This window comes from Protomyctophum bolini (assembly GCF_963924005.1).
Source record: "Protomyctophum bolini genome assembly, chromosome: 24".
Classification (NCBI taxonomy): Eukaryota; Metazoa; Chordata; class Actinopteri; order Myctophiformes; family Myctophidae; genus Protomyctophum; species Protomyctophum bolini.
In genome coordinates this window covers 27,108,805-27,135,008 of record NC_137885.1, presented here as the reverse complement: position 1 = coordinate 27,135,008, position 26,204 = coordinate 27,108,805, and the positions used below count along the sequence as shown (strand labels likewise).

Genomic DNA, 26,204 nt, shown 5'->3' with positions numbered 1-26,204 from the left:
GTGTGCGTGACCTACAGGAGCAGAACTGTGTGCTGGCCTCGGAGAACGCCAGTCAAAGGGAGCAGTACGAGCGCTGTCTGGACGAGGTGAGTTTGGACTACCTTTTTTTCACAAATGAGTAGGCATGTTGTAACGATGCACTCAACTCACGATACGTATCAAGATATGAGGTTCACTATACGATTTTTCACGATATTTTCAACACAATGATTTTCCAGACAAAATGACCATTCTTTTTTTTTTTAATGATTTATCTTCCCCCCCCCAAAGCTTTTTTCACAATTTTTATTTAACTACATTGCAAAGATAATTGCCTTGCTTGATGTATTAATGAGCATCAATAACGACCATCACCTGGGCTACAGTCACAGTCACATTATACAGCTCCCCTCTCCAGGCCTCTACTCTCTCATTTCTCTCCAAAGTCATGTGAATATGATGGAATATGATTTACAGCTGACATTTCTTATCACACACTAGCCCCCCCTCGATTTTTATTTTTAATAAATCGATACATATCGTCGGGATATAATATCGATATATCGCGATATACGATATATCGTTACATGCCTACAAATGGAAACCAAATGAAAACTATAGCTATGATACTAAAGCTAAGGCTAAATATATTGACGATTTCGTCAACAGCTAAAAACTAGACTAAAAGGAAGGGACTATAGTGGACAAGAGATCCAGTATGAGTCATTTTTCACTTGGTTGGATGCTGAAAATAGCAGATATACAAGCTCACAACGTGTCGCGTAGACCGGCTATTTTCAGTGTAAAATCAGTCATTACGACGGCATCAAAGCACCGCCAAAACAAATTTGTTCGAATAAATCAACTGTACATTTAGTCGACAAAAATCTTATGGCATTTAGTCGACAAAAACTAGACTAAACACTAAAACATTCCGGGTGACTAAAATGTGACTAAAACTTAAATGAAAACTACTCAAGAGACTAATAATTAATGACTTGCAAAAATCTACACGCGCACAAGCTGTATATAAAATACATCAACGCCTGGACACTAGAATCGGACTCCCACCACCTCCCTCCCTCCCTCCCTCCCCTTTGCTCGGCAACAACAACAACGGCTGAAGAAAAAATAATAATCAATTTTTCAGACTTTATACTTTTACAGTAAACATTTTAATCATCCCCCAGAACGGGTGCGGCTGAGTAGCTTATCCCATTCTGACCCGAGATCAGATTCATACGAGGTTTCCACTGGACACACACTGGTCTGATTAACCCATTCTGACCTCAGATCAGATTCTAAAAATGTCAGTCGTTCTTCGATTTTTCAAAAAATAGCAGACCTACAAGCTCATAGCGCGCCACTCGGTGGCGCGCTATGAGCTTGTAGATCTGCTATTTTTCAATAGCTAAAGCATAACATGATGCTAACACCAACATGGGTTCCCGTTCAGAATGGGTTATACGCTGCGACCCTGTATGAACCACGGTTTGTGCACGACAACAAATAATGCTTCTCTGGGTCCTCTTATTTACTTACTTGTGAAAGCTGCAGGGGGGGGGGGAGGGTTACGAATACCAAACGAGTCGCCCCTTTACCAACTCGCCCCGTACTTTTTTTCCCCACCCACCCACCCACACCCTCCTCCTCCTCCCTGCACGGCGAGGAGAGGATGTGTGGGTTCATCCTGTCAGTGGCTTTTCCTTGAAGGCGAGGCTCACTAATGATGCTGTTTTTTGATGACAGGGGTCCACGGCTCCTCCACGCGCCCGTCTCTCTCCTCTAACCCAGTTTTGACGGGAACCACCTTTTGGTGTTAGCATTATGCTATATGCTTTAGCTATTGAAAAATAGCAGATCTACAAGCTCATAGCGCGCCACCGAGTGGCGCGCTATGAGCTTGTAGTTGTCTGCTATTTTTTGGAAAAATCGAAAGAACGACTGACGTAGAAACATAGCTTTTTTCAGAAAACTGTCGGGATGTAGAAGACGTTTTTAGAATCTGATCTCGGGTCAGAATGGTAAACTGTCAGGGATGTAGAAGACATTTTTTAGAATCTGATCTCAGGTCAGAATGGAAAACTGTCAGGGATGTAGAAGACGTTTTTAGAATCTGATCTCGGGTCAGAATGGTAAACTGTCAGGATGTAGAAGACGTTTTTTAGAATCTGATCTCAGGTCAGAACGGGCTAACAGCCTCCAGCGCGAGGCAGGTCCACTTCGCCTCACTCAGATAATAATGACTGCAGACAAAACAATATGTCTCACAGAAGGAGACCAAGGAACGCTTATTCTCAAATGAGACCGGCTGTGCTTGTTTATAACTTTTTTCTTTGCTGTTTTTTTTTGTGTAGGTGGTGAGGGGCGGGAGGGGAGGGGGGGGGGGTTGTGTAGGCGGCGGTCTTATTTTTTTTCGATTTTACTATTATTTTAAAACTTCAGCTGTTTGGAAAAAAACATCACATCTACAGTATACAAGCTCGTACAGTGTGCTGCTACGTATGAGCTTGGTAAATAAATCTCTGCTATTTATTTCCGAAACGGTTTTTAACTGAAATCTTTTGCTTCTGGGAAAACTGCCATGATTTAGATTGAAGAACATTATTTTGTAGAATGGGGTCCTCAAGGTTAGAACGACCACCCCCCCCCCCCTTGTTGTTGTGTGGCCCAGAAGTGGAAAACATTTCCATTTAATCCATTTTGACCTGAGTGAGATCAGATTCTAAAAAAATCCTGACAAAAAGCTATGTTTCTATGTCAGTCGCTCTTCGATTAAAAAAAAAAAATAGCAGACCTACAAGCTCGTAGCGCGCCACTCTTGTAGATCTGCTATTTTTCAATAGCTAAAAGCATAGCGTAACGCTAACACCAAAAGGAGGTTCCCCGCCCGAAATGGGTTAAATACTGCTCCTAACTGCTCTGCACTTCATCATATTTCCTGCGTTTCCTCCTCGGCCGGTTCGATAACGGGGGGAGAGCGAGAGGAGGGAGAGCTATAGACACCTCGGAGAAGAAGCTCCAGTGTGGCCTCGCCTCGTACCGCTCGCTCGCCGCGACCGCCGCATGTTAATGAGCCAATCAATGGGCCGGTAATCGGAGTCTCCGGTCGATGGACGTTGTGGTTCCCCTCGTGAGTCGTTTTCCACTTGTGAGGTGTGATTCTCCAGGACACCCAGACGAGGCCCGCGGGGCAGGGCAGGCACAACAACACTTTAGTCCAACGCCTCTGACCCGATAGACGTCAGCCCCCTGTCCTGTCCGCATACAGCATACAGCCATGTGTTGTATAATAGTGTATATACAGTACGAGTAAGGCGCGCAAACGCGGGAAGCGAACGCAGCTCGTACATATTTGGGTTTTGGACGTATAGCTGCTTTGGGGACTTATGGTGCCCCTTTTGTGCCCATATATGGAGCTGAGAGGACCTGGCCCCTTTTGTGCCCATATATGGAGCTGAGAGGACCTGGCCCCTTTTGTGCCCATATATGGAGCTGAGTGATTGCTGATGCAACACACTCCATATTTGGATAGCGGGACAGACACACAGACAGACAGACAGACAGACATGATCTGCTAGGTCTCATAGTAAGTGCTCACTGCGTTCGCAAAGCCGCGCAAACGCGGGAAGCGAACGCAGATCTTGGACCATGCCATCACACTCATGTCACCATGACTCAGTCATAGCCATATAAGGAGTCCCCAAAGCAGCTATACGTCCAAATATGGAGTGTGTTGCATCAATCACAAACAAATCACTCAGCTCCATATATGGGCACAAAAGTGGGACAGACACACACACAGACATACAGACATGATCTGCTAGGTCTCATAGTAAGCATAGCATCGCAATAATATGCGTCAGCCCCTGTCCGCATACAGCGTACAGCTACAGCCATGTGTTGTTTTTAGGCAGCAGATTTAGATTTTAGTTTTCGTCATAGGGCTGTATTTTGCGTGTCTTAAGTACCAGGTCTTATTCCCTATAACTTGAGTAAACTAAAGACCTGGAGGCGTGATCAATGCTCTTTAGCCAAATGGCATTGATCACGCCTCCATGTCTTTAGTTTACTCAAGTTAGGGAATAAGACCTGGTGCTTAAGTAAGACACGCAAAATACAGCCCATAGTTTTCATTTAGTTTAATCACATTTTAGTCAACTGGAATGTTTTAGTGTTAATCTAGTTTTAGTCGACTAAATCTACAGTTGATTTAGTCGAACAAAATGTGTTTTGGCGGTGCCTTGATGCCGTCTTAATGACAGTTTTTACACTTGTTGAAAATAGCAGATCTACAAGCCCACAACGCGTCGCAGCGTTACATGTGAGCTTGTAGATCGGCTATTTTCAAATTTTTCAAATTCGTTTTATTTTTATGTTTTTGCCTATAACGACATGTCCAAAATTGGGATGCTAGGATTTATACGGGTTGTTTTGGCCTTTTGAAAAGTACAGCACGCCCAAACATCTGTGAGCATGTACAGTGTGTATGCACAGCACACACACACACATGTATGTACGTTATGCATGCACAGCACACACACATTTAGTTTCCGTCTGTCTCTCAGATACACCCACACGCGTGTGGTCAAATAATGATTTCACTGTTTTTCCTTTTTGTCTCTCTCTCTCTCTCTCTGTCTCTCTCTCTCTCTCTCTCTAGGTTGCCAATCAAGTGGTCCAGGCGCTTCTCACCCAAAAGGTTTGTCTTCTGTTTCCATGGAAACGCTTTTCGCCGCGCCTCCAAACCTCTGAGTCACTGCAGCGGTGTATTACTAAATGCTAAATAAATGTACCCTGTTGTGCTGAATATATAGACTACGTTGTTTTTGAGTGGTTGCACCACTAAAAAAAACAAAACAGGGTCCTATTATAATCGGGGGACTAGACTAGACTAGACTATTTGACATTCAATGTTCTTTTTCCACAAACGAGTCTTGGAAAAAGGGTTATAGTCGTTATAATCAGAGTTGTCTTTATATTCGGCACAATACGGTAATTATTCCCCCAGCGACCACGTGTGAACTCTTATGAAAGTCATTAGATTATCCGTCATCAGCTGTATGGTTTTTGCACCGATATGTTTGATATATTTCCATATTTGACTCCATAAATGACTGATTGACATGTCTTCTATGGAAGCACGTCGTGCACCGAAACGATGCGTCAAGATTAGGTTGATTTATTTTGAGATTATTACTTATAGTATTTATTATCTGAACTGATCAAACTATAGCAATAGAATACATGTTTTTAGAAGCGGTCTCAGAAATGTGATTATATAGCAAAGATTTAAAGCCTCAAATCTGTGATTTATTCTTCATACTGGTTGTCTTGTTATGTGGAACGTACATACAGTACAGCAGCAGCAAACACAGAATGATAATAAATACCTAAACACTGTGTGAATAAACATTTGAGTCGTGATGAGTTATTTATTTATTGTCGCTTCGTTCCCCGTGTTTCAGGATCTGAGGGAGGAGTGTCTGAAGCTACGGACCCGTGTGTTTGACCTGGAGCAGCAGAACCGGACCATGGGAATTCTGTTTCAGCAGAGGGTGAAGCCTGCTTCAGACCTGCTCCTACAGGTACAGTTACTACAGTAGAACATGGGCATTCTGTTTCAGCAGAGGGTGAAGCCTGCTTCAGACCTGCTCCTACAGGTACAGTTACTACAGTAGAACATGGGCATTCTGTTTCAGCAGAGGGTGAAGCCTGCTTCAGACCTGCTCCTACAGGTACAGTTACTACAGTAGAACATGGGCATTCTGTTTCAGCAGAGGGTGAAGCCTGCTTCAGACCTGCTCCTACAGGTACAGTTACTACAGTAGAACATGGGCATTCTGTTTCAGCAGAGGGTGAAGCCTGCTTCAGACCTGCTCCTACAGGTACAGTTACTACAGTAGAACATGGGCATTCTGTTTCAGCAGAGGGTGAAGCCTGCTTCAGACCTGCTCCTACAGGTACAGTTACTACAGTAGAACATGGGCATTCTGTTTCAGCAGAGGGTGAAGCCTGCTTCAGACCTGCTCCTACAGGTACAGTTACTACAGTAGAACATGGGCATTCTGTTTCAGCAGAGGGTGAAGCCTGCTTCAGACCTGCTCCTTCAGGTACAGTTACTACAGTAGAACATGGGCATTCTGTTTCAGCAGAGGGTGAAGCCTGCTTCAGACCTGCTCCTACAGGTACAGTAACTACAGTAGAACAGGACCATGGGCATTCTGTTTCAGCAGAGAGTGAAGCCTGCTTCAGACCTGCTCCTACAGGTACAGTTACTACAGTAGAACATGGGCATTCTGTTTCAGCAGAGGGTGAAGCCTGCTTCAGACCTGCTCCTACAGGTACAGTTACTACAGTAGAACATGGGCATTCTGTTTCAGCAGAGGGTGAAGCCTGCTTCAGACCTGCTCCTACAGGTACAGTTACTACAGTAGAACATGGGCATTCTGTTTCAGCAGAGGGTGAAGCCTGCTTCAGACCTGCTCCTTCAGGTACAGTTACTACAGTAGAACATGGGCATTCTGTTTCAGCAGAGGGTGAAGCCTGCTTCAGACCTGCTCCTACAGGTACAGTTACTACAGTAGAACATGGGCATTCTGTTTCAGCAGAGGGTGAAGCCTGCTTCAGACCTGCTCCTACAGGTACAGTTACTACAGTAGAACATGGGCATTCTGTTTCAGCAGAGGGTGAAGCCTGCTTCAGACCTGCTCCTACAGGTACAGTTACTACAGTAGAACATGGGCATTCTGTTTCAGCAGAGGGTGAAGCCTGCTTCAGACCTGCTCCTTCAGGTACAGTTACTACAGTAGAACATGGCATCCTGTTTCAGCAGAGGGTGAAGCCTGCTTCAGACCTGCTCCTACAGGTACAGTAGACTTACAGTAGAACAGGGCATTCTGTTTCAGCAGAGGGTGAAGCCTGCTTCAGACCTGCTCCTACAGGTACAGTAGACTTACAGTAGAACAGGGCATCCTGTTTCAGCAGAGGGTGAAGCCTGCTTCAGACCTGCTCCTACAGGTACAGTAGACTTACAGTAGAACAGGGCATCCTGTTTCAGCAGAGGGTGAAGCCTGCTTCAGACCTGCTCCTTCAGGTACAGTTACTACAGTAGAACATGGCATCCTGTTTCAGCAGAGGGTGAAGCCTGCTTCAGACCTGCTCCTACAGGTACAGTAGACTTACAGTAGAACAGGGCATTCTGTTTCAGCAGAGGGTGAAGCCTGCTTCAGACCTGCTCCTACAGGTACAGTAGACTTACAGTAGAACAGGGCATCCTGTTTCAGCAGAGGGTGAAGCCTGCTTCAGACCTGCTCCTACAGGTACAGTAGACTTACAGTAGAACAGGGCATTCTGTTTCAGCAGAGGGTGAAGCCTGCTTCAGACCTGCTCCTACAGGTACAGTAGACTTACAGTAGAACAGGGCATTCTGTTTCAGCAGAGGGTGAAGCCTGCTTCAGACCTGCTCCTACAGGTACAGTAGACTTACAGTAGAACAGGGCATCCTGTTTCAGCAGAGGGTGAAGCCTGCTTCAGACCTGCTCCTACAGGTACAGTAGACTTACAGTAGAACAGGGCATTCTGTTTCAGCAGAGGGTGAAGCCTGCTTCAGACCTGCTCCTACAGGTACAGTAGACTTACAGTAGAACAGGGCATCCTGTTTCAGCAGAGGGTGAAGCCTGCTTCAGACCTGCTCCTACAGGTATACACTTCACAACACTAATTTAGTCCTTAAGTTTAGCTGTCATAGCTGAGTTTTGAACATACTGTAGTTTTGTGAGAACCTTGGTGGTGGTGACGCCATACATCAACCTAACTTTCTGACTTTTTCCGAGCTTAAACCGCAGAATAATCAGCTACACACACACACACACACTCACACACACACAGACAAGACTTTTTGTTCTCTTCACCATTTTTTTATTACGATGCCAATCGACGATACGACAAAATTATCTCGCAAAAGGATATGTATTGGTCTGCTCCGCGTTATGCTTGAGACGGCGCCACCCGACAGACAGACAGACAGACACACAGACAGACGCACAGACAGACGCACAGACAGACAGACAGACAGACAGACAGACAGACAGACACAGACACAGACAGACAGACAGACCTGCCACTGAGATCTGAGTCTGACGCCCATGCCGTTAATATGAGACGTGGAAAATGGAGCCTGACAGACGATAAGGTTAGGGGGGGGTAGGGGGGGGCTGTCAGTCCATCAGGAGAAGAGGGGCAGAGGGAGGAAGACGGACGTGCAAGGACCGATAAGGCTGGAGAGAGAGCGAGAGAGAGAGAGAGAGAGATTGACTGAAGCAGCAAAGAGACACTGAAGAGAGACTGTAATGGGGTGTTAAGTGTAGTGTTCTGGTCACATGGTCACTTCATGTTCCCCATGTCGGGGGTAAAACGACCACGGTGAAGAATGGAGAGAGAGAGAGTTTCCAGTTTTCATATTATTTGAGACGGGGTGGAAAATGAAACGTCTCAAGGTTGTCATTATTCAGCAGCCGGTGGATATTGAGTTTGAAGTGGTCTGAAAAGCCACCTCTTCTCTTCAGACTCCATCATCGCCCCATCGTAGCAACTTGCCCTCTATAGCCCCGCCCGACGACCTCACAGGCTCAACTCAGGTGACTCGAGGAGACGTAGCACACTCTATATAGTGTCTGGTATAAATGCCTAAATTGTAGGCATTTAGCAGACGCTCTTAACCCATTTTGGACTGAGGTCGATTAAAAAAAAAGGCTTCTAAATCCTAATAGTTTTCTGAAAAACCCATGTTTCTATATGTCAGTTGTGCTCAACCTTTTTCATGTCAAGGACCCCCAGAATTATCTTTATTGGGGCCACGGACCCCCATCTCAAAATATGTTGTTCCAGGGACCCCCCCCCCCCCCCCCCAGAAGCAAATATTTTAGTTACAATTGTTCGCTCTGAAATATATATTCAAAGATTTCCACCACATTTTCACGACTTTTCAAAAATAGCAGACCTACAAGCTCATAGCGCGCCACTTGGTGGCACGCTATGAGCTTGTACGATTCCCTGCTTTCACATGACATGAGAAAACTAAAATTGGAAAAAAATCCAATGACTTAGCCTAGGTCAGAAATGGTCACATACTGTACGCATACAAGGAAATAATCCACAATGAAATATAATATATACTATGTACAATCATACTGTAAGAAAGTGACAACACCAAATTAAGCTTTTTTTAAAGTTTTTTTTCTCGCTTTTTAGTGTTGAATATATCGAGAGTGAGAACACCAGATCATCATTTACGTAGCATTACGGAGTGTGACAGACATGTACAGTATAATATAATATGGTAATTCAGTTGCCAATTACTGTTACAGTCGCTCTTTGCAAGGCAACCTCAGAGCCTCAAGGACACAATAAATAAACAACACACAAGCTTAAGTTCTAGGAGGTAAATAGAACGTTTAATATCTAAAGTAAATGTAGCAATTATATAAAGCCCTGCCTGAAATCCCCATACTATCTGTCTTTGGCAAGTGAGGATTCCTCTTTTGTATGTAAGAGCGGCATAAGACTTAGCTTCCCATGCACAGATCCGACATGCGAGGTGAGCTCGGTGTGTGTGTGTGTGTGTGTGTGTGTGTGTGTGCGTGCGCGTGCGCCCCTTTTTAGCACGTGCCTATCCGCCTTTTGACCAATGTCAGTTCATGGGGATATGTGATATTATAGTACTTTATTGTCAGTTCACACTGAAATGTGTCTTGCGACACAGCAGCCAAGTATGCAGAACACATATACACACATTAGACATAACACAAAGAACAAGACAATTTACATACATAAAGACATGAAAGACAAGAGCAATATGCACCGCTTAGATTATCCTGTGGCTACTACAGTACAACTCCTGATTATAAGCCTCAAGGTGGACTATGGTGGACAAAGGACCTCTTCAGTCTAGTTCACGGGGACGAGAGGACCTCTTCAGTCTAGTTCACGGGGACGAGAGGCAGACCCTATACTATCATGCATTTTGACGAGCCTCTATACGGCAGTGACTTTGCCCTTCATGTTCGAGACCCTCCTTGAAAAGAAGTGTATACACCCCTCCCCGGGGAGGGGGGGGGCTTGTTCTAGTCCTGTCACACCCACTCGTCATATGCGACCCCCCCTCACCCCCCATGGCCTTGTGACATTATCGACTGAATCCTTGATGAGGATGCTGAGGAGGTGAAATGAAACCCTGCACCGGCCGGCGCCGTATACGATAAGATCACTCCCTCCCTCCCTCCCCTCCCTCCTCTCCCCATGACACCTAAGCCCCTCCCTCCCCTCCCCACTCCCTCGCCATGTTTTGGACGGTCCCCTGCATGGGGCGGACGTGGTGATGGCTCTGAGCGATGTCTGGCTAGAGAGAGGAGGAGGAGGAGGGGACATCTGAGCGATGTCTGGCTAGAGAGAGGAGGAGAGAGGCCATCGGATGAGATTTAGGGCTGTATTTTTGCGTGTCTTAAAGGACCACTTCACCACTTTTCAACCTATCTTCATATAGTAGGTCCTCACAAATAATCATGAACAAATGGCGCAATTCTTTTTTACTCAGTCTGTGTCTCATAGGAGGGGCTGTGGGCAGTTCAGAAACCGTCTTCCAGTGACATAATCGATGGGGAATACAAGCTAATAGAAACTGCAGGCTTTCTAGTCCTGAAAAGTTGCAATGCGAAAATGGAAGCCATCGTTCTCACGATAATGAAAATCTAAACATTTTTGTTTAAAAAAAAAAGTCTGCCTAATGATGATGTCACTGGAAGACGGTTTCTAAACTGCCCACAGCCCTCCTATGAGACACAGACTGAGTAGAAAGAAATCGTGCCATTTTATCATGATTATTAGTGAGGACCTATTATATGAAGATAGGTTGAAAAGTGGTGAAGTGGTCCTTAAAGTACCAGGTCTTCTTCCCTATAACTTGAGTAAACTAAAGACCTGGAGGCGTGATCAATGCTCTTTGGCCACTCAGAATAGCCAAATGGCAAGTTATAGGGAATAAGACCTGGTATACTTAAGACACGCAAAATACAGCCCTTTATAGCCTCTCAGACACAAAACTAAAGAATACTTTGTTATCGTTGTTGGATACCATTTTGTCCACATTTCCATGCTGTGTTATGTGTGGTACCGTTAGGAGAGATATAATAACAGGCAACAACGTTGATCAAAATAACTATTCTTTCTATACATTCTGTTTGTGTAGACTTCTTGTAAATGAAGTAATGCAGATGTTTTAACAATAATTAAACTCTTGAGAGTGTGAGGTGAAACCAAAATGGACCTGTTTAAGGGTCCATTTGGTTTCATTTTACACTCTCACAGAGTTACAGATCTATAAGGGTCCATTTGGTTATACCAACTTTTAAATGGCGGAAGCGTTCCAGTGAAACACAAAAATCGAACGGTTCATGTCAAAGAGAGACAAGTTGTAGGTTAAGGCCATAATAAAAGAGAAGTTGCTGCGATGGAATAAATAAATGATGTGTTTTAGGGGTAATTTTTTAAAGAAGAATCTGTCAAAGAATTAAGTTCCTTTTGGAGACATGGGGGAGATTAAACCTGACAGGTTACTTCACGCTCCGTAGAGCCCGAGGTTTTAGAATATAAAAGCAGTTCTGAACGCGTCATTGCTGAGCTTAACCTATTTTGGCCGGGAACCCCTTTTGGGAAATTGGTGTTAGCATTATGTTATGCTTTAGCTATTGGAGAATAGCAGATATACAAGCTTGTATAGTCTGCTATTTTTGAAGAATCGTGAAAAGTGACATGAACGTTTTTGAGAACGACTGACATAGAAAAACAGCTTTTTCAAAGAAAACAGTCAGGATTTAGACAACATTTGCAGAATCGTTCCCAGGTCAAAATGGGTTAATGTTTTTTACAATGTCTCAGAATAGAAGCTTGTTCTTTACCTTATCTCTCTCACGTATACCCAGCTCTCTCTCGTGCGTGCGTGCGTGCGGTGAGTGTGTGCGTGCGTGCGTGCGTGCGTGCGTGCGTGCGTGCGTGCGAACGGATCAGGGGGTCCGTTTCCATGGGCACCAGAATCGCTGCATCTCTCAGCGAGCGTCCAAGGCCAGAATGTGTCACTTATTTCCTCGTTCCGCCGGTCGGTGTAAAGCCGTATCTGAAGAGCATCAACGGGCCGTTCCGAAGGTCCATGTGGTCGTCATAATCATAATCATAATACGCTATACACGGAAAAGCACTCTCTCTCTCTGTCTCTGTCTCTCTCTCTGTCTCTATTCTGTGTGTAATGATGAAAGTCGAGAGGAGAGACAAATGTGGGCCCGTTCTGTTTCGTCTGCAGGCTGTTTTTTGTTTTTGCCTAATAGCAAAAAGTAGGCGTAACCAGCCACATTTTCACGTTTTTTCAAAAATAGCAGATCTACAAGCTTGTAGCACTTCAGGTGACTAAAATGTGACTAAAACTAAATGAAAACTATATTCAAGAGACTATGACTAAAACTAAAATCTAAATTTGCTGCCAAAAACACTGTTTGGCTGACCTACTGGCCGCGTGAAAGTTTACTTGGAAATTAGAAAATAATATGTACTTTCTAATTGTACCTGGACCGTGGACTTAATACTGCATTGATTATTATTTTGAAGCCTGTTTATTCACGTACTGTACACGCAGACATTGGAGTTGCGTTCAGCCTTTGGGCCCTCCACAATATTTTCTGTTTATCGTTTTTTGCCCCTTAAAATAATATTATATAATAATTATAATTGCCCAATAATTGTCCAAGATGACCATTTACTGTATAGGTGTGAGTAAAAATGGCAAATGATTTTATGTATAGTCATTAATTAAAGTGATTTAAAAAAATTTTTTTATTATCATTGTCATTATTGTGCTATTTGTCAGGTTTTCTGTATGAAATAGTTGGGTTTTTATTATTTTCTGGCTGAAGTTTCCTTGTGAAATAATAGTTGAAGGTGACTTTGTCTTATAAAAACTGCCGTTGCAGTTTTCTTAACAGATCTATTCTTATATAATAACTCTCTCTGCGTGGCTCTGTCTCGCAGCGCGGTGGGGGGGACGACAAAGAAGGGCAACGAGTTTCATTTTAACCCATTCTGGCCGGGAACCCCTTTTGGTCTTTCAAAGGATTACGTTATGCTTTAGCTACCGAGCCACCGAGTGGCGCGCTATACGAGCTTGTAGGTCTGCTATTTTAGAAAAATCGTGAAAATGTGCCTCAAATCTTTGAATATATATTCTTTTTTTTTTCTTCAGTTTTTAACTCAAATCTTTGCTTCTGGGTTGGTCCCTGGAACAACATATATTCAGATGGGGGGGTCGGTGGCATATTACATATAATTTTTGGGGTCCTTGACATGAAATATTGAGCACCACTGATATAGAAACATGAGGGTTTTTCAGAAAAAAAAGACAGGCCTAAATGGGTTAACGTCGCCAGAGCTAATAATGATATATTGGGGGTGGGGGGCAGGCGGAGAAGAAATTATATTCCGCAGTATATTATATTCTCACACATGACTCCCCGAATGAACATTGTGATACACTCACACCCTGGGCAGCAATAGGAAAAGGAAATGCGGCAATAATAATATATAATTATGATCAAAAATGCTTTGTTTCAGCATAATTTCAGTTGATCTGAGCGCCGGGAACTGAGCTGTAATTAGAGTCTGAGATTAAATAATGTGGAAAATGTGTTTGGGATTTTTATATATATATATATATATATATATATATATCCTTCCCCTCTGGTGTGCGAAAGTTAAAGAACGGAAGCGAGCGGGGGGGGGGGGGGGGGGAACGGACCGACACAAATTGGTGTATGAACTTAAGAGGGAATCCCTGGCTCCCCGATGCAATTATTTCTCATTCACGTTAATTATTTCCAACGGATGATATTAATGACTTGGTGTTGTACAGACTGGGGTGCAGGGGCCCTGGGGCCCGGCATGGGGCAAGGGCCCTGCATGGGGTCGCTGGAAATTAAGGGCCAGAGAGAGGGCTTCTCTCGAAGTCAGCAAAATCAACCGAAAAGTAAACAGGCCAGATGAAGAAGATTCCACATTTCTAGTGGCTTGCCTTGATGCCGTTGAAATGGCTGATTTTACACTTGCTGAAAATAGCTGATCTACAAGCCCACAACGCGTCGTGCTGTGACGCGTTGAGTAACCAAGTGTAACTTCTCTCTTGTCCACTAGTCCCTTCCTAACATTAGTCTAGTTTTATTTGTTGACGAAATTGTCAATATATCTAGCTTCATATAGTTTTAGTCATCGTAGCTTAGTTTTCATTAGTTTATTCGTCAGTGAAAAAAGGTAGTCGACGGACATTTTTCGTCATAGCTTATAGTCGACTAAATCAACACATATGTTTTGAACATACAGTCGGAACGACTGCCGTGCTGAAAGTGCTTACAGTCCTGTGTGTGTCCTCCAAGGTTATAATAGGTTGAATTGGTGAAAATGCTTAGTTTTAGTTTAGGTTTAGTTTAGTGGCTACATGCTGCCGTACGGTGCTGAAAACTGCCGTAAAACTTGTTGGAGAAATGAGGAAATGAATCGAATGAATTTAATTTACTATATTTGTAGTTTAGTAAATGTTTTTTTAATTCTAGTTTTAGTTTTTTAGTTAGTTTTAGTTAACTATTATAACCTTGTCGTGTCCTCCATGTGTTTACAGAAACTGCACTCTCGGATCATGGACCTGTCAGCGGCGGACCTGCTCCTGGAGCCGGAGCGAAGCAAAGCGGGCCTCCTTCTGTCCAGGACCGCGGCGGCGGACCCCCCGTCGTCTCATGTAAGCTCAGTGCGGGAGTCGTTGGAAGATGTTTCTCTCAAGCTCTGTTGTGACCTCCTCGTGTCGTGTACACCTGCCACGCTGCTGAACTGTATACTGTACACGTACCACGCTGCTGAACTGTACTGTATACCTACCACGCTCGCTGCCATTGTTGACCCCAAGAAATCATTAGCGGATATTAAAATACAAAAAGGGGGACCAACCATTTGGAGACCTGACCCTTCCCCTCTCTCAGCAAGCAGATCGAGCACATGAGTATCACTTATTGGCTCCAAAAGAAATAAATCCCTGTCGCGTTACCAGAAAAGAAAAGCCATCGATTGAGACTCTCGTCATCGGTAAAAATGACTCCCCGGAACGGCGCGGTACATTACTCATCTTATGTATTATGCATTGGGTTCTGGAAATGAGTTTGCTCCAATCTTTAGACCTTTGCCCCCCCCCTCCCTCCCTCCCTCCCTCCCTCCCCTGGAGAATGTCAGCTGATAAGACACGCGTGCATGCTCCAAGACGGGGCGGGGGACTATCCATTCATCCATCCAACTTCAACCGCTTATCCATGTCCGGGTCGCGGGGGGGCAACGGCTCCACCAAAGTGCTCCAGACCTCCCTCTCCAGAGCAGTGTTGATTTCGTCGACTAAAACTAAGACGAAGAATGTTCGTCCGACTACCTTTTTCCACTGACGAAAACTAAATGGCAACTAAATGACTAAAACTACCGACAATTTCACCAAACAAATAAATACTAGACTAAAATGTTAGGAAGGGGACTAGTCGACAAGAGATCCAGTATGAGTCATTTTACAATTAGTTGCATGCTGAAAATAGCCGATCTACAAACGCGTCGCGCTGTGGGCTCGCAGATCAGCTATTTTCAGCAAGTGTCATTACGACGGCAAAAGACAAGAAAACATTTGCAAAAACGCTGCCAAAAACAACAACAACTACACGAACAACACTCTTTCATGTATTCACTGTCTACGTGTATGTTGTTCTCACAGGAAGTCCAGCCCAGACCGGTTTCGTCGTATCTCCCCACCACCACCACCGCGGCGGCCATGACGGCGGCCCGGTGTCTGAGCCAGTGGAGTCTGAGCGCGTCGTCCTCACCGGCGCCCCCTGCTGCTTACAGCTGCAGCAGCAGCGAGCTGTCCCTGTCCAGCGCCTGCAGCGAATACTCCAGCGGCTCCTACACATGGAACGACGGACGCTCCTGTGGGAAAATGGTATATATACACTATAATAATAATAATAATAATATTATATTATTATAATATATATACGCTATGGGCTTCTTTCACTTCTAGGGATTTTTACTAGCCAAGGCAAGGCCATTTTATTTATATAGCACCTTTCATAGCGGCAGCGGTGGCCGAACGGTTTGCGGAGCCGTCTTGATATCGGAAGGTCGCTATAGTTCGTATATCCCCGGACCGGCACGTTAAAATGACCACCGCTGATGAAGTGCCCTTTGAGCAAGGCATTGAACCTCTACCATGAAATGTTCTATGAGCAGGGCCTGGCTGTAAACAAGTTCTAGAGCTCAGTCCAGTTACCCTGGGTAAACATAGTACCTTTCCTTTCCTTTCCTTTCATACACAAGGCAACTCAAAGCGCTTTACAGAATAAAAACAAATACAGAGTGCAACAGTGCACTTTAAAATGAATACAGATTATAATAGATACAATTAAAATAAGATATATAGGAGCATATAAATTACAACAAATACTCCAGTCCAGGCAAGACCTATAGCTGTTATTAGTAGACATCACTGGGATATGCTATGTTAAATAAATACGTTTAAAAATGTTGACTTAAAAACGGCTACGGTTGGGGATTTCCTAATGAAACCTGGAATGTTATTCCAGGTTTGTGGTGCATAATGGTGGAATGCTGCTTCACCATGTTTTGTTCCAGCTATCGGGTGAACTATCAGCAGGCCAGTCTAGTTGCCTAGTTTACTAGTCAACTAGTTGTTATGTACCTATTATACCTACCTATTATGTAAAGAAATATATTAAAATGTTTTTTACAATGACATAGAATCTTGGGGGTCCTTGACATGAAAATATTTGAGAATGACATCATGGGGTTTTCAGAAAACTCATGATTTAGAAGACATTTGTAGAATCTGGTCTCAGGTCTAAATGGGTTAATGCTATTATAATACTACACTAGCCTCCTTTTATATTATTATAATTACAAAAACAAGATTACTTGAATCCATTAAGACCTGAGGACGCATCTGTGTCACCTCATAGCTTTTAACCACTTCTTAACCTTTATTTGAAAACGTACAAGCTTTTGAAATATAGCAAGCTTGTAGATCTGCTATTTTAGAAAAAAACGTGAAACTGGGTACAAATCATTGAATATTATATTTTATTTACAGTGAACATTTTTAACTCATATCTGCTTGCTTCTGGGAGGTGTCCCTGGAACAAGACATTGTCACATGGGGGTCCGCGGCCAAATACATATATAATATTTGCGGTCATTGACATGAAATAGTTTGAGAACCACTGACATAGAAACATCGTTTTTCTTTTCAGAAAACTGTCACGATTTACAAGACATGTATTAATAGAATCTGGTCACAGGTCTCAAAGGGGTTGAAATTCTATAATTAACCCACACGGGGCGGGAACCCCTTTTTGGTGTTTTAAACATTATGTTATGCTTTAGCTGTTGAAATATAACAGATCTACGGCACCGAGTGCTGTGCTATGAAAAATCGTGAAAATGTGGCGCGATTCTTTGAATATATATTCTTTCAAAGTGAACGTTTTTAACTAAAGTCTTTTCTTCTGGAACAACATATCAGCGGACAAATATACATATTTAATATCACAGGCAGACTTCACATACTAGAGCATGTCTGAAATAAGTGTCAGAGCTGAAATCGACATGTAAATGCTTAAACATGTAGCTATAGGTGTAATGTTAGAGTCCACAGAAGTGAACCTTTTCAAGCCTGTTTTCTCAACTCGCTGTTTTCTACAAGACATTTACTCTATAAGCCATAATCTCCAAAACTGGTGGGTCAAACTGAACAACCAATATGTCCATTTGAAGCTATGATTCCCTGCTTTCATATGACGTGAAAAAAAAATCCAATGGCAGTCCTTCAGTCAGATTTAGTCACATTTGTAGAATTGTCCTCAGGTCTAAATGGGTTAAAATGACTCCTTCTCTCCCCTGTGTTTGTGTCTCCGTCCCTCCAGTCGTCTCTGACGTGGGAGAAGAGGCTGAGCCTGGGCTCGTCTGCGCCCGGCAACATCTGCACCACCGGCGCCCCGGCCAATGAGGAGCCAATCCCGCCGCCGCAGCCCTCCTCCTCCTCGCGGAGCAGCAGAGCCAATAAGGAGAGCCACATCCTGGAGGGTCTCCGCAAGCTGCAGCGGAGGAAGCACCGGCGGAGCTCCTCCGCCTCCTCCTCCCGGGGGGGCGTGGCCCGCTCGGGGGCCGGCGGCGGCGGGGGGGGGGAGAAGGACTGCATGGACTCCAACGAGGGGATCTACTCGCTGGGCATCAAGGGGGCCGGGGGCAAGGGGGTCTGCAAGCCCACCCACGGGGGGGCGTATGTGGGGCGGCCCCACGGGGGGGTCTCCTTGGGGTTCGGGATGGGGGGCGCGGGCGCGGGCGCGGGCGCCGCCGCCGTCAAGAGGTTCTCGTACGACTCTGACGACGCGGACGACGAGTCGGCGGCGGCGGTGGACGTGGTCCCGTGCAGAGACAGCTGGTTGTCCGGCTGTCAGACCAGGCTCTCGCGCTCCACCTCGGAGAGCCTGTGCAGCTGGGAGGGGCCGCCGGACAGCGGGGGGACGGACGGGGGGGGGGACGTAGGGGGGGGCGTGGTCGGTGGCATGCCCGCCGTGGACGCCTTTAAGCGCCCCCCTCCTCCTCCTCCGCCGCCCGCCAACGGCTACGACTCCAAAGAGCGTCCCGAGAGGCTGATGAGTTTCATCAGCAGCTTCCTCTCCGGGGGGCTCGGAGGAGGAGGAGGAGGGGTGGGGGGGCGGGCCTCGGCCTTCTCCAGACCCACCAAACTCCAGCGCCACGTCCCGCCCCCGCCCCCTCCTGCTGCTGACCCCCCCGAGGGTCCCCCGGAAGACCCCCTGGAGCCCCCCCCCAGGAGGCCGTCCCGGGAGCCCTCCAAGCTGCTGGTGACCCGCTGCTGGAGGAGAGACCCGGGGGGCCGGACGCAGTCGGCCGACGGGCGGCCCCGGCCCTTCAGCCTGATCAGGGACCCCAGCGGGGGGGGGTCCGGGGGGTCCGCAGCGGGGGGTCAGGGGGGTCAGTTCGCCAGGTCTGAGGAAAGCCTCATGGCGATCTTCGACGCGGACGGACAGCCTATTGAACTGAGCACTCAGACACTTTCCACTGCAGGCGCCGCCAACGGGACGCCTCGGAATAATGACATTCCAAATAGCAGAGCGGCGGCGGGCTGCACGCGGCGGCCGCTGTCCCAAGAGAGGCCGACCCGTCAGAAAGGAGGAGGAGGCACCAACGGGAGGAACTACGGCGGCGTGCTCGAATCCCCGTCGGAAAAGCCGTCGGAGTTTCAGAGCAAGCCGAGTAACAACAACAACAAGGCTCCTCCCAGAGGAGCCAGCAACAATAGCAGCGAAGGCAGCGCGGCGGAGCGGTCGTCGGCACATCTGACGCCGCAAAAGAAACTGATCAAACCGCTACAGAGCGCGCCGCGCGCTAACCGAGGCCCACACCCCATCACCCCGTCATCCGTCGTCATCGGTGACATCACCGCCTCCAAGTCCAACGGCTCCAGGATACCCGCCGGCGGCACGCGGAGCAAGTCGTCGACGGCGGCATCGTCTCCGCTACGCGTCTCCAAAGGTTCCTCCACTGAACCACCGGGCGGCAACGCCGCGGCCAACGGGAGCCAGGAGAAAACATCGCCCTCGTCCCCTCCCGTCAAACTGTCCAGGTACATCAAACCCTCCCTGGCTAGCTTTGGAAATATAGCAAGCTTGTAGATCTGCTATTTTAGAAAAAAACGTGAAAATGGGTACAAAATAAAATCATTGAATATTATATTATTTCACAGCGAACATTTTTTACTCGTATCTGCTTGCTTCTGGGAGGTCCCTGGAACAAGACATTGTCACATGGGGGTCCGCAGCCAAATACATATATAAAATGCGGTTATTGACATGAAATAGTTTGAGAACCACTGACATAGAACCACTGACGTAGAAACATCGTTTTTTTCTTTTCAGAAAACTGTCACGATTTACAAGACATGTATTAATAGAATCTGGTCACAGGTCTCAAAGGGGTTGAAATTCTAATCAACCCACACGGGGCGGGAACCCCTTTTGCTGTTTTAAGCATTATGTTATGCTTTAGCTGTTGAAAAATAACAGATCTACAAGCTCATAGCGCGGCACTGAGTGCTATGAACTTGGGAACCCATTTTTGGAAAAATCGTGAAAATGTGGCGCGACTCTTTGAATATATATTCTTTTCAAAGCAAACGTTTTTAACTCAAATCTTTTCTTGCAGGTACATCAAACCCTCCTCGGGGGCGGGAGGTGCCGCTCAGAGCCCCAAAGCCGCCCCAACAAACGCCAACAAACTCTGGGCCTCAAAGTGCGGCGTTGGCGGCGTTGGCGTGGCCTCTGGCTCGCCGCTGCCCTCCCGGAGGCTCCATCTGGAGCAGCACGTGGTGGTGGTGGACATCGTTGGCGTTGGCGAGCAGCCCACCCGGGACCTCCAGCACTGTGAAACCACCGCCGGGAACAAACAGAACAAACTCAGGTCTCCGTCGCCCCCCCCGCCCCCCCCGGGGCGCAGCACCTCCTTACTGATCAGACCCCACTACGAGGGAGGGGGAGGGTCTCCTCAGGCACACAAAGCACCGCCGACCACCACTGTGAGGGGACCCCCCCCCAGCTACCACCCGCCTCCCGTACCGAACAATATGCAAGCCACGCTCCCTGCCAAGGGCCACGACTTTGCGGTGGACTTTGACGCGGGTTACGGGACGGCCCTCGCACCTCAGAAGCTGGCCGACAAGACGACGTCGACGACGGCGGGTCAGAACCTCCTCCTCCCCAAATCCCCCGCCGCCGCGACCCAGAGCAAAGGCACTTACAAGCGGACGCCCGTCAAGCACTACCTCTCCTCCTCCTCCTCCTCCGGATGTCCTCCTCCTCCTCCTCCTCCTCCGGAGTCTGAACACGCTGCCCCCCCGCCGCCCAAAGCCTCCAAGAGCGGCCCGCCCCCCTACGGAGCCCTCCTCCGCGGCCCCACCTCGCTGCAGGGCTCGTCGTCGTTCGTGAGCAAGAGGGGCTCGGTCCACGACCCGCCGACACACAACAAGACCTCCTCTGGTTCCGCCGACCAGCCTCCGTGTAGCGCGGAGGAGCCGCAGGATAGCAAGCTAGTAGTTACTGTAGCCGGCTGCACCTCCGCTGTGACGTCCCCGAACGCTGCAGAAAGGACCTCAAAGACTCGCATCCCCATGGCGGGGTTCAAAGCCTTCCTGAAGTCTCCCCCCGCGCACAAGAGCGGCCAGTCCCTGGCGCCGGGCCAGAAGAACGAGAAAGACCACGTCAACAACTCTGTGGCGTCCTCCAGGGAAACGACGGTGACCTTCAACGCCTCCACCCAGTGCGACAGCAACCCGCTGCGACCCGACTACGGCATCGCCCCGTCGCCCCAGAAGACCTCCGCCACGGCGGAGGGGAACGGTGACGTCCTCCTGGAAGGGGAGGCGGGGGCGCTGCTGGAGGAGGAGGAGGGGGGGGCCGGGGGGGAGGCGTGCGATAAAGGGAAGCTCTTCTCCAGGTCCATCTCCGTCACCACCAAACCTCACCTGAAGCCGGCGCTGGGGATGAACGGGGCCAAGGCCCGCAGCCAGAGCTTCAGCACCAACTACAACACGGAGAAACCCAACGTGGGACCGGCGCCGCCGGACAACACCGGGCCGTCGTTGGCGGCGGCGGGCAAAATCCGAACTCAGATCATCACCAACTCCGGCGAGCGGGGGAACTCCCTGTCCAGGCAGAGCTCCATGGAGGCGCCACCCTGCGGCGGTACTGTGGCGTCCTTCAGCGAGAGCCCCGCCCATCGTCCCAACAGGAACCGGCTGAGCCTCTACGGAGGCCTGCCGGGCTCCTCCTCCTGCAACAACAACAACGGCCACGGCGTGCTCCTCCCCGACAGGACGTCGTCTAAACCGGGGCCCAATAATAAAGTGGAATGGTCGCAACAAAGCACGATGAAGGGGGAGGTGATCGCCCCGCCGCCCCAGCCACAACAGAAAGAAGCCCGTAGCTTACCCATCACGGACCGGATCGGCTCGAATAAGAACTCCCGGAAGCCGGCCAAGGTCACGTCCTATCCGCAGTTTCAGTCTCCATCCTCTCACGTCCGTACGGACCCCAACTCCACTCTGCTTCTGACCGACGTAGCAGCCACGAAACCGGACGTGAGCTGGGGGGCCGTCTCCAACAACGACGTGGTTCCAGACGTGGTAGCCGCCGTCGTGGAGGAGAAGAAGGCGCTCAGTCCCACGGGGACGGGGACAACGACGGCCTGCACCATCGAGGAGAAGGTCATGATGGGCATCGAGGAGAACCTGCAGAAGTGCCAGCAGGAGCAGCAGGAGAAGGTAAATTCAAAAAATGCATACAAGGACATTCCGTCTTCTTTTCACAATTTCTTCCATGTTACTTCTGACATTCACTCCTACCCCACAAGGCAAAGAGATCATTTTGAATTACCCTATTGTCGCATTTCCAAACATTTCAAATTTATAGGCCCTCATCTATGGAACTCACCTAGATGCTTCACTTAAATCCTCATTATCCTTGCCAATATTCAAAAAACATCTAAAGAAATATCTTATTTCTTCCTCTTTGTAGATTACATGTGTGTAATTGTTGTAATGTGTGTTTGTTGTTGTATTGTTTATTTCTGTTTTTTGTGCAGTCTGTGTTTTTATTTCTTTACTGCACAGCTGCCCCCCTTTGTCAACTTGTAGACTTATGTACGGTACTGTTCTTTATGAACTTTTAATCTGTTTAAACCAATGACCTCTTCCTACAGGAAAGGATTCCAAATACATAAGCCAGCTGGCTTCTTCCCTTCCTTGCATTGTATATTTTTGTTCTTTGATATGTTATTGTCTATTTTTTGTACTACATGCTAAATAAATAAACCTCAACCTAAACCGAAGGTGACGGAGCAGACCAAGCAGAAGACCGGGCCCTCGCTGGCCAACTGGTTCGGCCTGCGCCGGAGCAAGCTGCCCGCTCTGAGTGGCGCCGGCGCCAAGAAAGGCGACTCCTCCTCCTCCTCCTCGTCCTCCTCCTCGAAGACGATGGGCTCCGTGCTCCTCAAGCAGGCCAAGTCCGACAAGAAGAAGGACAAGAAGAAGAGCGAGTGTATAAAGGACGGCCTGGAGGAGAACCAGAACCTCAACCAGAACCAGAGCCAGAACCAGGAGGCCAACAACAAGCTGAGCTCCATCATGGACCAGTGCAACCTCCAGATGGGGCAGATCGCCACGCAGATCCACTGCACCACGGCCTACTTCGGGAAGGACCAGTTCATGAAGGACTTTCTGGGCAGGTCAGTGTATAAATATAATATAAACTATATATATTTTTGAGGGCGTTATAGCATTATTATGAGTGCTATGAGCTTGTAGATCTGCTATTTTTTTGAAAAATCCTGAAAATGTGTAGAGCAAAATGTTTTTAACTCAAATCTTTGCTTCTGGGTGTGTGGGGGGGAGGGGGGTCCCTAGAACTACATATTATTCTCAGATGGGGGGTCTGCGGCCAATTACATATAATTTTTGGGGGTCCTTGACATGAAATAGTTTGAGAACCACTGACATGGGAAACATGGGGTACTGGGGGGAGGCACTGGGGGGGACACTGGGCAGACAGAGTTGGGACAGAGTAAAAAAAAATATATTATATATTATAACCCTGTAAGACCCAACGATGCTTCTCGGTAACATTTTTTATTTAATTAATTACTTCACACGGGTGTGATTTTCATTCACAAACATTTGATGAATTAACCGAATCCTTTTAGTTCTATATAGGCAAGGAAAGGCATTCTTTTTTATATAGCACCTTTCATACTCAAGGCAATTCAAAGTGCTTTACAGAATAAAAACAAACAGAGTGCAACAGTGCACTTTAAAATGAATACAGATAATAGATACAATTACATTACATTACAACAGATACTCCCACCTTTAATAGAAACACAGTTAATTGGGATATGCAATGTTAAATAAATACGTTTTTAAATTGGACTTAAAAAATGGCTATGGTTGGGGATTTCCTAATTAAACCTGGAATGCTATTCCAGGTTTGTGGTGCATAATGGTGGAATGCTGCTTCACCATGTTTTGTTCCAGCTATCGGGTGAACTATCAGCAGGCCAGCCTCAGATGACCTGAGGGTTCTGGATGGCTTCAGCATGTCTGAGATGTAGCTGGGCCCAAAGCCACAAACGGATTCATAGACAAGACAAAGATATACGCTTGTTATATACTGTGAAATCCGAATGACAATTTTTTTTTGACGCATTGTTGTGAGGATTTTGACGATGCTGCCCAAATGTCACTCTCACTCTGAGCCCATCTGTTTCATCGCTATCATAAATATATCATGACCCTTCGCTGACCCTTCGCTCGTCTCTAAACAACATCACAGCTGTCCGTCTGTCTGTCTGTCTGCAAACAACATGGTCTCAAGACTCTAAACCCGTCATGAATTTGACGTTTGTTGTCGCCAGCTGTTTGTAGACGAGGATCTCAAGACGCCGCCAGTCATGTTTTGCTTGAAGTACCTTCTTCTCCGTCAGGAGAACGCTTCACACACACACACGCGCACACACACACACACACACATCACACACACACACACACACACACATCACACACACCCTTCAACGAACTGATTGGTTGCCACTCAAGTCGCCACCGGCACATTGTCGTTATCGCGAGCCGTTTTCAGACGAATGATCTGTCAACGCTAGCTGAAGGCTTCTTCCCCTAGGGGACCTCGGCAAGGGGTTTAACCCATTCTGGGCGGGAACCCCTGTTGGTGTTTTAAACATTATGTTATACTTTAGCTGTTGAAAAATTGCAGATCTACAAGCTCATAGCGCGGCACCGAGTGGTGCGCTACGAGCTTGTATAGGTCTGCTATTTTAGAAAAATCGTTAAAATGTGGCATTGAATAGAACGAACATTTTTAACTAAAATATATTTGCTTTTGGGGGGGTCCCTGGAACTACATATTTTGAGATGGGGGGTCCGTGGCCCAATGGAGATAATTCTGGGGGTCTTTGACATGAAAAAGGTTGAGCACCACTGACATAGAAATATGGGCTTTTCAGAAAAAAATTAGGATTTAGAAGCCTTTTCATTTAATCGACCTCAGACCTAAATGGGTTAACATTCAATGTGTCTGCCTGTCTACATGCCAGTGCATCATGCAAGGTGCATCGCTATATTAGACATAGCTCTATAATATAATTATAATATAATATATCTATAATATCTAATATATTGTACTTTTACTGCACTAACATTTTAACTACAAAACATACATTAACAGCGTCAGCCCTATGTACAGTTTGTGCATTTCGGGCCCTACGAAAATAGCAGATCTACAAGCTCACGATGCATTGTGAGCTTGTAGATCTGCTATTTTCACACTCTTGTACTTCTTGACATTTACTTGGTACGGAGTATTTCTACATTGAAGCATTGATACTTTTACTTAATTAACTTAACTGCGCTCGCTCGGTCGTGCATGTATTTTTTTGTGAGCGACAGAGGAGTGGGGGGGATGGGGGGGGGGGGGTCAATGGGACGTATCGACAGGCAGGGTTCTCTCTCTCTCTCTCTCTCTCTTTGTCTCTTTCTCTCTGTCTCTCTCTCTCTGTCTCTGTCTCTCTCTCTCTCTCTGTCTCTCTCTCTGTCTCTCTCTCTCTCTCTGTCTCTCTCTGTCTGTCCGTCTCTCTCTCTCTCTCTCTCTCTCTCTCTCTCTCTCTCTGTCTCTCTCTCTCTCTCTCTCTCTCTCTCTCTCTCTCTCTCTCTCTCTATCTGTCTCTCTGTCTGTCTCTCTCTATCTGTCTGTCTGTCTCTCTCTCTCTCTCTCTCTCTCTCTCTCTCTCTCTCTCTGATAAAAGAGGACGTCACTGCAGAGAGCCGTCGAACTGATCAAATCTGTGTGTGTGTGTGTGTGTGTGTGCGTGTGACTGTGTGTGTGTGTGTGTGACTGTGTGTGCGTGTGTGTGCGCAGGTCGGTGGTGAAGGGCGGTGACTCCATGGGTCCGACGCTGGCCGCTGAAATGAGAGGCGACGTGATGGAGATCTGCACTGATACGGCGGT

At 47.0% G+C, this 26,204-nt stretch overlaps 1 protein-coding gene across 1 annotated transcript in view; it reads left to right on the top strand.

Annotated features, from left to right (window-relative positions):
* Positions 1-26,204, top strand: part of LOC308311846 (nck-associated protein 5-like) — a gene marked incomplete at its 5' end in the record, with an annotated part of 117,833 nt that overhangs the window by 55,422 nt on the left and 36,207 nt on the right. Inside the window, 9 exons of the mRNA XM_080758621.1 lie at positions 18-86; positions 4,643-4,681; positions 5,448-5,567; positions 14,690-14,815; positions 15,812-16,036; positions 18,036-19,759; positions 20,338-22,450; positions 23,018-23,412; positions 26,115-26,202. Coding sequence (XP_080614747.1) covers positions 18-86; positions 4,643-4,681; positions 5,448-5,567; positions 14,690-14,815; positions 15,812-16,036; positions 18,036-19,759; positions 20,338-22,450; positions 23,018-23,412; positions 26,115-26,202 — 4,899 coding nt within the window. The remainder of the gene's footprint in view (positions 1-17; positions 87-4,642; positions 4,682-5,447; positions 5,568-14,689; positions 14,816-15,811; positions 16,037-18,035; positions 19,760-20,337; positions 22,451-23,017; positions 23,413-26,114; positions 26,203-26,204) is intronic.